General features: G+C 48.7%; 1 protein-coding gene across 1 annotated transcript; it reads right to left on the bottom strand.

Moving 5' to 3' along the window:
- Positions 1-244: 244 nt before the first annotated feature.
- Positions 245-7711, bottom strand: BATF (basic leucine zipper ATF-like transcription factor). Its single transcript, XM_019499235.2, has 3 exons — positions 7088-7711; positions 5240-5344; positions 245-897 (listed from the first exon to the last, which is right to left on the bottom strand). The coding sequence occupies exons 1-3, from the start codon at positions 7151-7153 to the stop codon at positions 682-684; spliced, it is 387 nt and encodes a 128-aa protein (XP_019354780.1). The 5' UTR covers positions 7154-7711; the 3' UTR covers positions 245-681.
- Positions 7712-18288: the final 10577 nt, after the last annotated feature.

Below are 18288 nucleotides of genomic sequence, written 5' to 3'. Positions count from 1 at the left end.
GCAGGTGAGGGCAGGGGCATGCTCATGCATACACATATGCACACCAAACCCATTGCTCAAACACTGAGGTCAGGCCACTGCTCTCTGGGCTAAATATGAGCCTAGCTTCACCCCTCTCAGGCACTGCTGCTCCATGCAGGTGCGTTTTCCCCAAATCCCTAGTGTTCTGCTTGCCCACTTGGCATCCCAACATGCCTGAAACAAACAGCCTCAGGGACACCAGGCCAGGTATTGACACAAAGCATTAAACATTTTCACTCTTTATTTAAAAAAAAACAAAAACAAGTTCCCACTCTGGGTTCCCCTCATCTCCCATGTTCCTCTTGCTGGAGCATTTGCAGGTATAGTCTCCAGCCTCCTGCTCACGTGGAGAGAAAGTTCCTGTGTCCCAGACCCATGCCAGTGTCCTCCAGCAAACAACAGCCAAGGGCTTGGTGCCATTCTGCGCATGCTTCCCCTTCCCCAGCAATCCTAGATTTCACTGCCCCAGTGATGTGTCCTGCCATCCCCCCATGTGGGCACAGGAGACATGTCCTGGACATATCACTCTCAGCATACGCTTGAAAGAGGGCCAAGAATAGCTGTACCAGTCTGTGCTCCTCAAATGGACCAACGAATGAGCCCTATGGGTCTCTGCTTTTCATCTGCGCAGTCTGCAGGCTGTGTGTCCTGGTAGCTGGCTCAGTGCTGGAAGCGTGGGGAGCTGATGTGGGGCTGGTGGAAGGAGTGTGTTGCATAGAGCACCTCTGGGTGAGGCGGTGGCGGGGGCGGCGAGGTCAGGATGGAGCAGAGGGGTTCGTGGGAGCTCAGCATTGAGGAAAAGTGCTTCATTTCCTCTGTCAGTTGCTTGATTTCCCTGCGCAGAGCAGCATTCTGTCTCTCCAGGTCCTCACTCTCCTGAGGAGAGAAAACCAGCATGAGGCTATGTTAGCAAGCCAGACTCAGATCAGCCACCAGGGCATGGGGTGAAGACATCCTGAGTGGGAGGTGGGCAGAGAAGTGGTGGGGGCACAGAGGGAGATATCAGCTTGGCAAAGCAGTGGCAGGAGAGTAGCTAGATTAACTCTCAGGGTGTGGGACTGCAGGGGGACCTGGCTTCCATCTCTGTTATGATTATTCACTGGTCTTGCAGTGCCTAGAAGAACCTAGGTCAGTGCTCCATTGTGCTGGGCACTGTACACACATGTAGGAAAATGGCAGTCTTTGCCCCAACACCTCTGCAATCCAAGGCACAAAATATAACAGGCCAAGAAGTCAAACAAGCAGTGAGGAGGTACGGTGGGGGATGGGCGAGGATGTGCAGAGCTGTACACCAGGCTGGGGCAGCAATCACCACTCGGCACCTGCCTAACCGTTCGTTACCAGGCTGCAGTTTCCTGTGTGCTTTGTACCAGACACGTTTGAGGAGAGACTTGAAAGAAGAGGTGGTGGTGGCTTTACTGATCAACTGGTCTGTCTCAGTCGCCGCACCTCTGAAGTGCCTGGCTGCCTCTGCAGCATCTTGATGCTGGCAGAAAGGCTGAAGCCGCTACCGGGGAACGGCTAGCCAGGATCCGGGGGCGGGGGTCGCAGCCCTTCCCCTCTCTGCCCCAGAGAGTTTCCAAAATGACGCGCTTCCTGTAAACCCAGAGCAGAGCAAGGCCTGGGCAAATCCCCCTCCCCCGGCCGGACAGGGGCCTGCCACTAAGCCAGTGAAAGTCAGCCCTCGGCCCTGCTTTCTCCCCAGCAGCTTCTTACGAGAAGTGACAGCAGCGCGTTCCCCGCCCAGGGACTTGCAGCTCCCTCTCACGCACGCACACCTCCCAGGCCACAGTCCTGAGGCAGCCGGAGCTAGGGGGAGGGGTGGTGAATAACCGCCGTCTTTAACCAGAAAACCACCTGCCACAGGAAACCTGTCATTGCCCTGGAAAGAGAAGACTCACTGCTTCCTGATACGGCCCAGGGAAAGCAGCCAGATGGCAGGGGAAAGGGGGCAGGGGAAGAAACGTGCCAGAAGAAAAGAGAGAAACTGAGGCCTTAGGAGGACAAAAAGTAATCACAGCAGCAGTGAGATGATGATGGTGATGACAGTAGTAATAATAATAATAATAATAATAATAATAGAGACTTTGCCTAAATAATTCCTAAAGCTTCCGAGCCATACTGTCTGTAAAGTACACCCCTAATGTGGAGCACTTTGAGTTGCACAGAAATATACACAATGGTCTGAAGAAGGACCTGAAGGTCCCTGTGTCCAGTTGAGCCAGGGGTGGGGGAATTAGTGAGGCCGAGGGCTGGAGCGCTGGTTGGAATTTAGCCAGGGCACCAGGCCAGCAACTCTTGAATAGTCTTGAATGACCATCCACCATTCCCTATGTCCCACCTACCCCTCCATCCCAGACAAGGCAAACCTGCCACATCTCTGTTCATCTTGTTGATATAGCTAGTGGCACTAGACTGATTTTTAAAGGTACCTTGCCTCATTATTGAGGTACCACATGCTAGTTAAATCATAGCCAGTATTTACAAAAATTGCTATCCTCGTGGGGCACCTACACATATTTACTGCAGCGGGACTTTGACAGAGGGAGAAGGGACCTCTCAGATAACTGGATCCCAGACAGTGGAATGCTTCACAGATCATAATCGAAGCTGCACCCAGCAATTGTTAGGGAGGTAGGGTGTAAGTTGGGTGTTATAGGTCCATGGTGCCTCACTCTACTCCAGAAATAAGCCACCGCATCCTGGACCATTTAGAATCTTTGAGTCTTTTTAAAGGGTAGCCCAAAGCTTACAGTGGCACAGATTAACCTGTGAAATTTTACATCAACCAGGAAAACTCACTGACTCTGAGGCACCTGGAGATGAACAGCACTTGGGGATCCCATAGCAGTAAGTGAATCTAATAGGACCCAAAGACCAGACCAATATTGGCAAAGATTTAACAGCCACCTTTGTCTCTTGTCTCTGTCCCATTTCCCCAGCTGTCTCCATGCTTGCTATCATTCATTCTGCCTTACCTAGACTGAGCCAAGTTGCTCTGCTACCAAGCATACTGCTTGCCATGCACCAGAAAAGCAGAGTGTGTAGAATCAGTGTCACGTGCATTGTGGTAATACTGCAAGCCAGATGCCTCACTTTCTCTGCCAGGAAAGGTGGCCAGGAGAACACTAGAGAAGAGTCCCTATCTGCCACCATCCTCTGAATGTCTTGGAGAAGAAGTAAAAAACAGACAGCGAGGCCACCCCATCTGCTGCCTGTGGCAGATCAAGTTACCCTAAAGCCTGGCCTGTGGGTACTGCAGGCTGATGACACAGCTAACAAAATCAGCTTAGGGTAGTGTCTACCTCTAAAGCGCCATGAATAGGGAGAGACCCCTTTGTCCTATACCCAGGTCCAAATGAGGACCAGCAGGATGCAATAAAAGCTGTTCAAACATCAAGTTCTCCTAGATTCTCCCCAGAGTGGGGACAGATGGAGAGCATAAAGACCATTAAGGATGGTGGAAATTTTCTTGAGCAGAGTCCTGACTGCACCCTGCTTAAAGCGCCTTCCATCCTGAAGGGCACTAGACAATCTACACCACTGCCAGACATAGCAGTAAACTGCTGAACCTTCATCAATAGCTGAGTTCTGCTTAGAAGGATAAGGCAGCATCTCTCATATGCACATAAGATTTCACTTATCAAAATACAGACAGAAGAGGAGTCAGGCTCTTCCGCTATGACCATGCTCCCTAACTGCTGGCCTTGCTGCCTGCCCAGAGCTGCACAGAGGCAGTTCTATGGGGGCAGTGCCATTGTGGGGAGGGAGCAAGGCAACCACCCTAGGCACAGAAGCAAAGGGGCACCAACAGGCACTGTCCAGCATGGGCGGGCTGTGGGATGGAGCCGCAAGTGGCTCATTTTGGGGGGCACGGGAACAAAGGAAGGGCAGCTCCTGCCACTGCATGCACTCCCAGGGAAGCATGGGAGGTGGGCAAGTGCCCCACCCCCCCACCGCGCGGGTCGAGGATAGGCTGCCACTGCAGGCTTTGCCCCAGGTGCCAAACTTCATTGCTAGGGCACTGCATGGGGGGATGAGATGGGATAGCATAACTAAGTAACACAGTGAAACAGAGGAAGAATTTATGCTGGATGTCAGGGAAGCCTCCAGACACTGCAAAGTATTTAGCTCTGGTATTGTCTCCCAAGGGAAGTGGTGGCAGCCCCTCCACTGGGGATGTTTAAGATTAAACTGGACAAAACACTAATAAGCTTACAATGGGTTATTAGCCAATGCAGACCCAGGAAATGGACTGAAGGAGACCTACCTGGGCTTTTCTAGCACTAGAGCTTGATTCTGTACTGTTCTGTGCATTATAACATCAATTTACACCAGGACAAAGGGAAGATAAAATGCTAGTGAGTCAAACTGGTTGCATTCTGTACTCTCTTCCTGTGGAGATGAGTGATTGCATGAGGTTCAAAGCCAAGAAGAGTCTGGCCCTGACTCTTCTGGCTTTTAAAGAATTATTGACGGTATCTATCACAAGAGGCCACAAAAGTAACCTGACAACTTCAGGATAAGAGGTGAAAATCTAGACCTGAATTAAAAAGTGGGTAAAAAGGTGGCCTACATGGGTGATTTTCAGCACAAACAGATGACAGTGAGGTCCACGGGGCACAAGATGTAGCAAAAGGGCGGTTCACCGTATTTGTTGGGGAGCTGGAAGGGGTGGGAATGTGCATAGGTGGAATTGGAGTGACCCCACCACACTGAGGAAATGGGCAGGTGATCTTCGTTGTGGCCAGGCCCAAGGGGCACACATACAATTTGGAAAGACAGGCAGATGTCAGGGAAAAACATGACCTTTGCGTGTAGCTCAATCAAGGCATCTGGTCAGGGCACAGCAGTGATGCAAAGGGCAGAAAAATGGCCCCACTCTGCTGCTATTGAAGCAAATGGCAAAATTTCCATTGGCATCAACAGGCCACTCAGAGCACAAACAAGAGTGCAACAAACTGAGAAGGGGGAGCCTAGAGGAGAGCATCCCCTGAGGAGATGTCCAACAGTGCCCACAGTTCATCTGGAAAGAAACCTTTTGGCCCCTTGGCAGAGCTACCTAGTCCCTGCTCTCCAGCTACTGCTAGTGCTGTCAGTAGCACCCTACAGTGGCCCAGGCCCAAAGCCGAACTCTGCTGCACTCCTTAGTGCTGAAATACATTCCCTAATGTGTGCATGCAGTGATCTGGGACAGGCTGAGAAGGGAGGTTCTTACCAAGTGAAGCGTATCTGCCTTCTGAGTCTGCCTCTGTCGGCTCTTCTGGGCAGCAATGCGGTTCTTCTCCCGTCTCTGGACTTTCCTCATGTCGTCAGAAGAGTCCTGAAACACAGAGAGCCTGGGAATGACATGGGCATCGCCTCCCTTCCACTCCCACAAAGGCACAGGGGCGGGGATGCGGGGGCAGCACAAAACAGCCCTGAGCCAACATTCCTCTCAGCAGAGATCACGCCAGCCTCTCCCCTGCTCCACAGAACATGCGCTCCCGTCTGACACACAGCATCAGCTTAAGACCAGGTTGGGGTGCTCCTCTTCTGTACAAGGCTCTTGACATCCCAACCCTGGGGCAAGCCTATGACTCTCCATGTTCTGACAGAACAGGGAAATGAACCATCACAGGCTCCATGGTTCAGGTCTGAAGAACCACAACAGTGAGAGACCAAACAAAACTACCAGCTCATCTTCTCTAGCCCCAGGAGAGCCACTGCTCAGCCCTGCTAGATAAGCTCAACTTTTTCATCTTTTCCCAGAACTTGGTCCCTCCAGGCCTCCTAATTGTTGCAGCTGCTTTCTCTGAGCTTCCTGTATTTTAGTCTCTCATCATTGATCACATAAGGCTCAGAGCTGGCTGCAATATTCCAGGTCATATCTGCACCAGTTACACAGATACAGCTCTTTTCCTGGCCTGGGACATGAGCCTCTCACAACAGCAATCCTCTGCTGAGCTGTCACCATCCCTGACAGCTAGAACTCCCTCCAGACCCTTTCATCTCCTCCCCAGATACTGGCATTGATGCCTCACTGGGCTCACTGACATCTACACCGCCCCCTCCCTCTCGCCAGGGAAATGCCGCCACTAAAGTTCTCTCTGGCCTACCAATCTGTCCACATCCTTCTACCCCACACCTTGTGATCTTTCCATTTCATCACAGTTCAACTTCTTGCCCTTCCCTTCAGGGCCTTCCTAACCCCACCTCTGGCAGGTCCGCTGGCTGGTCTCTTGCCACACCAAGCTCTGTTCCAATATGCCTCTTGAATACTTCTCCCTTGATTGCTTTGTGCTTGCTTACTTTCCTTCTTTCCCTCTCTCTCATCCAGCACACTGAGTGCCAGCTCAGGCCTGTCTGTCCAGGGCCTGTCTGGGAGTTCCTCAGGGTGACGACTCTCCTGCCCCATGCCATGTTGTTGGCACTTGGCAGATAATGTGTGGTAAAATTACAAATATTCAGAGGGGCCAGAAATACTGGGGATACATGTTAAATGAAGCTAGTGTCTGGCCATGGCAGGCATGCTACAGGGCAGATGGAAAGATATATGGAAGAGGCCAACTCACAGGACTTCTCCATCACACACCACTCACTGAGGAAGAGTTTAAGGGGGCTAACAGCAGAGCATGTACAAAAAGAAGCCCTGGACAGATGGGGGCAACAACCTCCAAGGGAGGCAGGAAGGATTCAAATTCATCAAAAGATCTTAATTATATGGGGGGGAGGGCATGCTCAGAGCACATGACAGACTCTGACCCCTGAGGGGTCTCCCAGTTGGCTGGATGCCTTGTGCCTCCACATCCAGCAGCAGGGGGTTCATAAGTCCTCAGGTGCCCTGGTCTAATGAGGTTCCTTCTCGCTCTGTTCAGTGATTGATGTCCCTGGTCTGGAGCTTGCCCCTGCAAGAGAGCTCTGTGCCTCTCCCTGGGCTGGTTCCTAGAAAGCCCTGCCTCTCTGTGCAGCAGATGAGGGCATGTCTCCAGCCCTCACTGAGGATCCCCTCCAATGCCAGCAGCTTTCTGCCCCCCAGGAGCTGACTGAAGAGGAGAGCCCAGAAGCAAACAATTCAAAATGTTACCTGCTTGCTGGGTGGGGGAGACTGGCTGAAGCTGCTGGAGTCACTGCTGTCCGAGCTATGGGGCATGGCTCCTGCCTCCCTCTGCCAAGGCTTCTTTGGCTTCCTTTCTGTCCTCTGTACTCTTGGTGTCTTCTGCTATTACTCTCCCCTCTCCTGTGTCCTCTTTCTCCCCTGGGAAATCTCTTTGCCTCTGTCCCCCAGCCTGTCTCTTTGGCAGGCTGTGGCTCTCCCTTGCCCAGTATCACTTTCTCTGCTGTGCGCCCTGGTCCTGCCCGGTGTCTCTCCTCTCTCAGAGTAATTGCACTCTGCAGTAATATGTCAGTGTCTTTAGGCTCTGGCCCTCTGTGGTTTCTCAGAATATACGGGGGATGCAAGCTGAAAGTCACATGGGCGGAAACTTTAGATGAAGAGTTGCATTCAAAAGAAAAAAAACACGCATCTGGGAAAACGAGCTTCAAAATAGCCCAGAAAAACCCCAACACCTTCGAGTGGTTTAAAAACAGTGGTGAGATGGGTTTCTACAGAGAGCAAACAGCAGAACGGGGGAAGGAGAAAAAACCCCTGCGCCGCCTGTGAAACTCAGACCCTCAAAGGAGGCTGGGGAGGCGGGGAGGAAGTGCTTGCAGGAACTGCAGAAAATTCCAGAGAGGCAGGGGAAGCAGAGTCGATTGCTCAGGTGTGTACATGTGAGCAGTAAGCCCCTAGGGCTCCCTTTGCTGTCCTCTCTGAACTCCTCACTAAGCCCTACTGGGGAAATTCCCAAGCAGATTTTTATTTTCCACCAAACACCTAACACTCAGTGCCAGGGCTTGCAGACCCCAGGAAAAGGCTGAGAGCTCTTGGCAGACTTGCTTACAAGGGATCTGATATGTTGTGGGTTCAGCAACAACACTCTGGACATTGCTGCGCTGAACTAACAATTATTTATTATTATAACTCTCTGTAATCATATCCAGGGTGGATCTTAACAACTGCATCAGTATATGCATACAGATCTTATACCTGCTCTGCCTCTCACTTGACCCGCTCCAGTCCTGCGGAGGGAGAGGAACCAAGGATGCCTCTGGCTCCCCAGGGCAGAGAATATGGAGTCCCCAGTGCTGCAAAACTGCCAGAAACAAGTGAACCCTGCAGTGCTGACTAGAAGGACTTTGGCCTTAAAGGGACAGTACAAGGAAAACACAATAAGACACAACACCCCTCCCCCCAGACAGAATAGTCAGCCAACCATTTGGGAGGACTCCGCTTCCACTATGGTCTTCCCATAGAACCAGACTCAGCGAGGGGTTCAGTGGATGACAGCCCTGTCAGCCTATCTGGAGACTCAACAGCAACGCTTCCTTTTGACAGCGATGGCAAAGGGTTTGCACTGGTGGAAACAGGTAAGCACTTCTCCAACGAATCCATGTCTGTCGGTGGTAGATTGGTGCTTGGAGATTGCTCAGGTATAGGGTTATTAGTAGAAGAACGCCCACGCAGCTGGTCCACGTGGCGTCTCCAAACTTGTTCATCATCAGTCTGGCCTGTGTATGATACAGGTCCTGTGGTGCTTACAATTTTAGATTGAACCACTTTGGGCCTGTCCCGTAGCACCGAGCAAACACAGTTTCTTGTGGAACGAAAAGACGTAAGGGACCAGATGCCAATGCAGAGTCCAGCTCCTTTTCTTTCCTAAACTGCATGTCTCTTACAAGGTCTGGGTTAATACAGTCAAGGCATGTCTTGAAACGACAGCCCATAAGAAGCTCTACTGGGCTGGACCCTGTTGTAGGGCAAGGAATTACATATTGAGCAAACAGAAATGTGGCCAGTCTGGTAGGCTAGTCTCCTACAACAATCCTTTTCAGTGCATCTTTTGTAGTCTGCACCATTCGCTCAGCTTGCCCATTGGCCTGTGGCCTGCAAGGTGCAATGGTAACAGTTTGAATGAGGTTGCGGCTGGCAAAGTTTTGGAACTCTGCTGAGGTGAATGCACTGCCATTATCAGAAACGATAGTGTCAGACACCCTGTGGGTTGCAAACAGCTGACAGAGAGCTGTTATAGTGGCAGTTGATGTAAGAGTCGAGACAGTAATCACTTCAAGCCATTCTGAGCATGAGTCAACAACAATTAAGAAATTCTTACCTTGAAAAGGGCCAGCAAAATCAATGTAGATGCATGACCAGGGTTCCTGTGTCATTTCCCAAGGGAATACAGTGCCTTCGGTGGATTATGACGGGTTGCTTGACAAATGCTGCACTCCCTCACAACCCTTTCTATGTCATTGTCCATACCTGGCCACCATACATAACTTCTAGCCAGAACTTTTATCCTGGCTAGACACGACACGACAGACACGAAATTATGACACGATTTCCCCACAAGAGGCAACTCATGCTGACGTGATGAAAATGGCGTGAATTCCTCAGCCGATTTGTCTGCAGGCCAGCCCCTCCACACCCAGTTGAGGACACGGGCAAGGATAGGGTCTTTTGCAGTCATCCTTGCTATCTGATCAGCTTGAAGAGGGGCTTCTGGCATGGATTCCAGCATGAGGACTTCCACTGGCGGAGGAATAGCACAATCAGGTATTTGTAGTGGTAGGCGGCTCAATGCATCAGCATTTGCAATTGTTTTCCCAGGTTTGTACATGAGTGTATAGTCATGTGCGTTTAGCATGATGCTTCAGTGTTGCATACAAGAAGACAACATGGGAGGAGTTGGTTTGTCCGTAGTAAAAATTCCAAGAAGGGGTTTGTGGTCTGTTCAGATTTTGAATTTGTGGCCATAAACATAATTGTGACACTTTTTAACTCCTGCAATGATTGCCAATGCTTCTTTATCAATCTGTACATAATTCCTCTCAGCTGAAGTCATTGTTCTTGAGTAAAAAGCAACGGGTGCGTCTATGCCATCAAGCAAGGTGTGACTGAGGACAGCACTGGCACCAAACGGCAAGGCATCACAAGTAATGGACAGAGGCTTCTGCTCATCACAGTGAACAAGGACAGAGTCTGAAGTCAGCAACTTCTTGACACCCTGGAAGGCTTTATTGTGCTGGCAAGTCCACATCCACTGAGCTACTTTATCCAGTAAGCAATGAAGGGGCTCTGTTATGGTGGCTTTGTCTTTCAAAAAGATGTGATAGAAGTTGAGAAGTTCTAAGAATGCTTGAAGATCCTGTCTTCATTTTGGTATAGGGGCATTATGTATTGCTTTTACCTTGTCTTCAAATGGGTGAATGCCAGAAGCATCAATATGATATCCCAGAAAGTTGATACTGGAAACTCCCAGTTGACATTTCTCTCTTTTTACTCTGATACCTGCTTTATCAAATCTCTGTAAAACTTAGTTTGAGTCTCTCAATGAGTTTCTCTCTAGATGGTCCCATGATCAACACATCATCAAAGTATGGAACAACCCCGAGAATTCCTGCTAGCATTTTCTCCATGAACCACTGGAAAATACCTGGTGCCACAGAAATTCCAAACTGGAAGTGCTTGACACGGAACGCTCCCCGGTATGTAATTATTGTTTGGGCCTCAGCAGCCTTGTCATCCACTATCAATTGCTGATAGGCTTGAGCACAGTCAAGTTTGGCAAAAATCTTCCCTCCTGCAAGAACAGACAGTAACTGGTTAATGGGAGGCACTGAGTGCCGATCCTGCTTAAGTGCTTTATTAACAGTGCACTTATAATCCCCACAGATGCCAATACTTCTGTTAGGTTTTAAAACAGGAACAATTGGTGTGGCCCAGCTTGTATGTACGATTGGCTCGAGGACCCCTTGCGTGATAAACCGATCTAATTCTGCATCAATTTTCGGCCACAGTGCGAAAGGTACATTCTGGGCCTTCATAAAGATAAGGGCTATTTCAGGATCCATTTGGAATGTCACAGGTGGACCAGAGTAAGTTCCTAATTCCTTGGAGAATACCTGGGGAAACTCCCTTGCAAGCCTTTCCAGACTTTCTGTGCAGAGACTGTGTACGTCTTGAATACTGATTCCCAATGGTGAGAACCAATTTCTCCCCAAAAGACTTCTGCGGGAACCCTTAGTGACAAAGACGGATAGATGCTGTCTAACAGATCCATACTGGACATGGACACTGCAGCTACCCACAAGTTTCCACAATCTGTCCATTGAAGTCACGCAGGCAACACTCAGTTTTCACTAACTTGGGGCGAGAGTCCCGAAACAACTAGAAGAATGTGTTTTCATCTATGAGGGATACTCCTGAACCCAAGTCCACTTCCATTTTGCACTTCTCTCCATTTATTACTATAGTTGCAATCATCTCAGAACCTTGAGTTTCGACAACACCAACATTTTGACTCAAATATGGTTTTTGTACCTCACGTCCTGAGGAGGATTGTAATCTGTGAGTGGATTGGGAGTGAATACATTTGCCACAGTCTTTTTGTCTCCCGGCATTGGCCTTCAAGTGGCAAACCCTCTCTATGTGGCCCTTCTTCTTGTAGGCATGACACTCTGTGTACCTAAACCTGCACTCCCTTCATGTGTTGGCTGCCACGACTCAAACACATCTGTGGATTAACTGGCTTGCGTGGTGCTGTTGGTGAGGGTATAATCCACTGAATTTGCTGGTGATGATCTGATTCTTGATCTTTTTGGAGTAAGTGGACATTGCTGGAGAACGCCTGGCAAATTTCTCTCACATTATGGGATGCTACTTCATCTGCCAAGGCTTTTTCTTGTGCAGTAGGCAAGGTCAAATTTGGTTAAAAAAGCAGGCAACATTGGATTGTTTCATTTTGAACCCCACAAATAAGACGGTCGTAAAGCAGGCCACCCAGGAGATCCCCAAACTCACAAAATTCGGCAAGGCGATGGAGCTCAGCCAGGAAATCTGCTATGCCTTTGTTGGCCTTTCGGTTCCGTTTAAAAAAAAAATGAAATCTCTGCAGGGTAACAGATGGCCTTGGGCAAAAATGTGCCTTTGGCAGGGCAATTAGTTCAGCATAAGACTTAGCGTTTGGTAAGGCAGGTGCTGTGAGGGAACGAACAATAGCAAATGTTTTAGCACCACAGACTATCACAAGGATCGCGTGCTTCTGTGCTGGATTTTCCACTCTGTTGGCTTCCAGGTAATAGGATAGCCTCTCAGCATAAGAGTCCCAAGAAGTCAGCTGGATCACATCAGATTCTTCTATGTGAACCAATGCGGCCATTTTAACTAACATCAGCTGTATTAGTGAGAAAATAATAATAAGGAAAAAAACCTTCCCTCTGGTCACACACACAGCCTGGTCTCAGAATGGTATCCCACAATCTAGGGGTGTCTTGTCAGCAAAGGATCCCATCCTCGTTGCCAGATGCTATGTTGTGGGTTCAGCAACAACACTCTGGTCACGGCTGTGTTGAACTAACATTTATTATTATAACTCTCTGGAATCACATCCAGGGTGGATCTTAACAACTGCATCAGTATATGCATACAGATCTTATACCTGCTCTGCCTCTCACTTGGCCTGCTCCAGTCCTGTGGAGGGAGAGGAACCAAGGATGTCTCTGGCTCCTCAGGGCAGAGAACATGGAGTCCCCAGTGCTGTGAAGTAAAGTGAGTCCTGCAGTGCTGACCAGGAGGGCTTTGGCCTTAAAGGGACAGCACAAGGAAAACACAATAAGAAACAACAGAATGCTTGTGCCACTTGTTCCAGATCACTGGTACAGAAGGTTCTGAGAGTGCCAATACCAACCAGAAGCAGGGAGCCCAACAAACCCAGAAGATCTAACTCCTAGTCTCTACACTTTACCCACTAGACTGTACTCCCTCTAAGAGCTGGGACCAAGAATCCAGCCTCCTCTTGACTCTTCTTTTCTATTAACCCATTCTTCTTCACAGAGCTAGCAGTATAACCCAGGGTATCAGACTCCCAGACCATAATTTAAGGGCTGGTATAGCACTTCCAGAGCCAGTACTAATCCATGCTGCCCAGAAGACTCTGAGTACCTGATGTAGGGCTGTGTCCAAGAAGTAAAGCACCTCTAGTCTTATCTGCTCACAGCTGCCCTTTGATCATCCCCAGAAAGGAGCAGCGAAAGGCCTGGGATGTTGAAGTTGTCTGAGGCTTTTGTTTTTGTTGTTCTGTGCTAAAAATACCATTAAAAATAAATTCACCATGGGCCCAATTCATCTCCATGCCAGCACTGTGTTTGGGGTGGGCTCCAGGGAACTGTATGAAGGTGAAGACTGTGTCATTTTGCATTTCCCCGATCTGGGCTGGCTGGAGGCTTCTGCAGTCCTTGGTGGCACACAAAGCAGGAAGGTGAGGATCAGACCAGAAGAAGCCTACAGGGCAGCCTGAGGTAACCAGGAGGTATTAGGCTACCAGCTTGGGGAAAGTGAATTTTAATAGTAGTATCCTACAGTTTAGGGCTGTGGAGACCGGCAGAGCCGATTGGGGATCAGGTCTGGAATAACAGAGAGAAATCAGGACTAAAACACATTAGGGGAAGTTTCAGGGACATCTAGAACAGCACCTGACCACACCCCTAAGCATTGTGTTCCCCTGCTTTCATTAGCAATGGGTGTGAGAAAAATGCCTCTTTGAAGGAGAAGACAGGTCATAGGTATGGGGTGCTAATATATAGCCTTCTCTACCCTATCATCTGATATCTGCTTATCCATGTAAAATCCCCCGGAAGGTAAGGAAGTGCTAGTCCAATTTAGAGATGAGGAACTGCAGTGCAGAGACTAAAGCTGACTTTTCCAAATGTGGCACTGGGTTGGAGTTCCTCAAGTTTAGTTTGCTGAACCTCAGATACCTTGAAGTAACCTAATTTTCAGAAACGCTAACCCTAAACATCAGCACTCTTAAAGTGTCATCTGTTGGGCCCCCAGCAATGGTGTACACAGTCTGTATTCAATCAGCTCCATCTTCTCATGTGCTGCTTCTTGTCTTCTCACATGGCAAACTGTTTGGCCAAGGACCGTGTCTTCACGTGTTGGTACAGCACCCAGCATAAATGGATCCCAACTCCGGGTGGGGCCCCTCAGCCTTTTCATGGTACAAAGATTAAAAATGACAACTCCTATGGACAGCTGCAGCTGCTAATTTGCCTAACCCATCACTGCTCTCTATACCATTTACCCAAATGATGAATAACTCTGTCGATACTGAGAAAGGGTCTCTAAGAGGCTTGACTGCACTGAGAACTCTGCAACCCCTTCTGCTCATAGCAGGAGTGAGAATACACCTTTCTTCAGTAAAAATATCTTGAATCACATTATAAGGCAAACATGATTTCTTTCTTTAGGAAGGCATCTGAGTCAGTGCAATGTTTTCACATGGAAGCTAGAGGGATAGGCCCTGGATGGCATAACCAATATAACACAAGCTAAAAACTGTCAGTGGAGAATAGTTATTCATAAGTCTACAGGGAGAGGGATCAAGTACAATACCTCCCTGCAGGAAGCTGCTCTACATCCAGCTCCTGTCAATATTTGCATTTGCAGCTTTGGAGAATATCTGCTGGGCAGCACTGCCAAGTTGGGAGGGAATCACAAGCACTTTGGGGGAACAAAGTAAATTATGGATGAATCTGAAATGAACAGGCTTGTTCCAGGACAAACAGCACAATGGTATCTGCCATTGGAAAGAAAAAAGGGCAATGCTTTATTGCAACTCCATTTCATATGGCTGCCAAGCCTTCCCTGGCTCTGTGCTTGCTATAGCTCTGCAGTCTTTCCCTTATAACAGGATGGCTACACTGTCATGACCCCCAGATAAAGGACAAGGACACAGAATGGATGGATTGTCTGGGGGCCTGGAGATGTTACCTAGGCCATGTGGACAGGATGTCTTGTGCCGTGTGGGACCTGGGATACAACCTCTCTACAGATGAGCAACGACTGTAGGTTGATACAGGCAATAAAGATGGTGGGCACCTTAGCTTGCCTGACCATAGTAGGTGCCTGAGTTGAAAGACAAGGGAATAGCTCAGCTAATCCAAACCCATCAGTGCTTAAAGAAGATGCTAATAGGCAAGTAGCTAAGATAATGGATGTTGGTGAAATTCTGCCAGCCATGAATAAAGAGAGAATAATAAAATACATGGTGGGTAAGATGCAGTCTCCAGGCTCCTGGCTGCAAGGAGAGCAAAACTTTTACCGTTACCTGAAGCAGGGGAGTCTGTCCTTATCTGACACAACTGCAAGGGATTTGACTTCTCAGCAGCCCAGTCATTTTCTGTGCACTCAGGAGAGCAAAGACAGCAGCAGCCACCTGGTAGCATCTCCTTCCCAGCTGCTTGTGCTTGACTGAGTGAAGTTCAGGGATCAGCAGGGACTCTGAATTGTTCTCTGGGACCTTTTAAGTGTCTTGACCTTAACAGCAGCAGCAAAGCCATTATCTCTACTGCTGAATGAGCTAAAGCAGGGGTGGGCAAAATGTGGCCCATGGGCCACATGTGGCCTGCCAGGCCAGTCTATCCAGCTCGCAGGGCCCCTAAAAAATTTAGAAAATTAATATTGATTTGCCCCTGGCTGCCTATCATGCGGCCCTTGATGCCTTGCCAAAACTCAGTAAGTGGCTCTCTGCCTGAAATAATTGCCCACCCCTGAGCTAAAGCCAAATGTCAGATCTCTACCATTATTGTAGGTGACTAGCCCTGAAGGGCAGGGACACTTCTCAGAGAAGCCCAAGATAGAAGGAGAGGAGTGGTGCTATGCAGCATTCTCTTGGTTCCTTCTCCCTTCGGGAAAAGAAGGAATCCATCACTGCAGAATACTCTTAAAATCTGAGGGCAAAGCAAGCTGGAGGCTGCTGAAAACACTTTAAAAGCAGGACTGGAACTTAAAATGATCTCGAGAAGCAGTCTGACACGCACAAGATAACATTCAGCAAAGGCAAGTGCAAAGTGCCACACAGAAGCCAAATACAAAATGGGGAATAGCTGGCTATTCTACAGAAAAGGGAGGCAGCTCAAATGCACTGGGAACTGAACAGCAGCCAGGTACCAGTGGTGTGGCAAAGAAGACATGATCATTCAGGGGTGTAGTTACAAGAACATCACATGTGAGATCAATGGTTCTCCAAGTCCACTGAAGGTGGGGCAAGAAGTACTTGATTAACTCTCATGCTGCAAACTACTGGGTGAGACATTAGGAAAAAACTTACAAACTATAAAAATCCCTGGGCACCAGAACAGTTTAGCGAAGGAGAAAGTTTTAAATAAGAGATTAGACTGCAAATGCTATAAAGCCAAACTGCAAAGCCAAGCCCTCAGAGGTTAGAAAGTGACCAAATTAATCACTTGTCCAACCTTAATTTGGCCCTCTTGTGCATGTGTATCATGACAGATTAATTCATTACATGATCATATAGTGTTTTCTATCCAGGATTCCAGCCTTACCCAATGCACAGGATGGACAGTGCTCTCATAACAAGCAACTATTCAGCATTTTGTTTTCTCCCCATAACTCAGTATGTGACTTTAGACCTTCTTTACTGCTCACTGTTCAAACTCTGCTCTAAAGACAAAATTATTAATTTCCTCACAGGCTTTCCTCAGCCAATCTGCACTATGGTCTCCAATTGCCTCACAAACATTAATGAACTTGCCTTGGCAATGCCCCTGTGAGGTGAGGGAGTGGCAGTATTGTCACCATTTCACAGGTAAGAAACAAGGACAGAGAGAGATCAAGATGAAAGGCATCCACTAATTTGGGGGTGACCGATTTTAAACAAATAGGAGGCCCTAATTTTAAAAATGTTTGCATTCTTACAGCTCTATATATTCCACACATGGTTTCTGCTGAGCAGAGTTGCAGTTGTGAATGCTGAGTGCTACTGTATGCCAGACTTCAAGGAACCAAGTTGGGTACCCAGATAATGAGGAATGCTAATTAGTGGACACCTGTGAAAGACTTTCTATAAGTAACTTCTCCCTTTCCCCTTTAAACAGGAACAGAAGCTGGACTAGAAGCCAGTTCTCTAGAGAGACATCAGTTACCTTTCTTTTGAGATCTTCTGTTCTCTTCCCACAATCCCCTGCCTCATTCAATGGACACCTGACTTCTGCCGCCAATGAAGCAAGACTCCTACAGACAACATCTCCTCCCCAGAGAAAGTCCATCATGTGCACTGAAGAGGCTGAGGTCTTGTAGCCAAGATGGTCAGTGATCATACAAGGAAAGGCTATATTGTTATGCATACACCCAGGAGAATGGATTTCAGGTTACACAAACAAGCTTAGTTCTGCCAGTTCTCAGCTATGGAGTTTTCAGCTACAACCCAAATCATTTGAACAATTTCTTACATCCAGTTTTCTAGGTTTTATTATCATCAATAATAATAACAACAATAACCATAACAATAATAAATACAATCAGAAAAAAACAAAATTCCATCGTGCAACACAAGCGGGACTGAAACCTTTACTTTTGCCACATGAGCTAGCTCCCAGGCCCTGCACCTACCTGCCAAAACTGGAATAACGAGCAGCTCCTACTTATCTGATGACCATAGCAGGAGGCTCGGAAATGACTGATAAGAGTCTCAGTTGGTTCTGAAGATCAGCTGGAATGGCAGGGACCATTTAAGATGCCCACGATGTCTCCTTCAGCTCCTGGTCTTGCTGCCTGTAACAGGACCAGTCCCTCAGGGGTGGCCATCTTGCCCCCTAGTGATAACTCAGCTCTTGCACTGCTCAATCTCTAAGGCAGGGTCAGCAACCCCTGGTATGCATGTGGAGCATGGCACATGAAGCCATTTTGCTGAGTACAGCCCAGGCTCTAAGCAGCTGCCGCCAGCCATGGAGCCCAGGCTGCTCCCAGCAGGTGGCTGGGAGACTACAAGCCCAGCTGCAAGTAGCCCAGGCTCTATGGTTGGCAGCAGCTACCCAGAACCTGGGCTAGCTGCAGCCAGGAGGCTGCAAAGAACTGCTCTGGACTCCAGCATCAGCTCCAAAACAGCAGGTGCACACACGCCTCAGAGTGGACAGTGGGGGAGGGGCCTGAGGTAGCACAACCCTGGCTTCTCCCCCGCTGCCAGCACAGAGCTGGTGACTGGGCTCTAAAGCCCGGCACAGTTGTTCATAGCCAGCCTGGGCTCTGGGCAGCCGCAGCAGGCAGCAGGCAGGCTCCAAATAGATGCACTGGGCTCCACAGGGATTTGGCTTCTCAGCCCTGGCATCAGCTCGATGCTGGTGGTGATTGCATGTGCACTTCAGAGGGACAGCGGGGATAGGGCCCAA

This window comes from Alligator mississippiensis, chromosome 2 (genome assembly GCF_030867095.1).
Source record: "Alligator mississippiensis isolate rAllMis1 chromosome 2, rAllMis1, whole genome shotgun sequence".
Taxonomy (NCBI): domain Eukaryota; kingdom Metazoa; phylum Chordata; order Crocodylia; family Alligatoridae; genus Alligator; species Alligator mississippiensis.
Note: the sequence above shows the minus strand (reverse complement) of the source record. Positions and strands in the feature narration are given on the sequence as shown.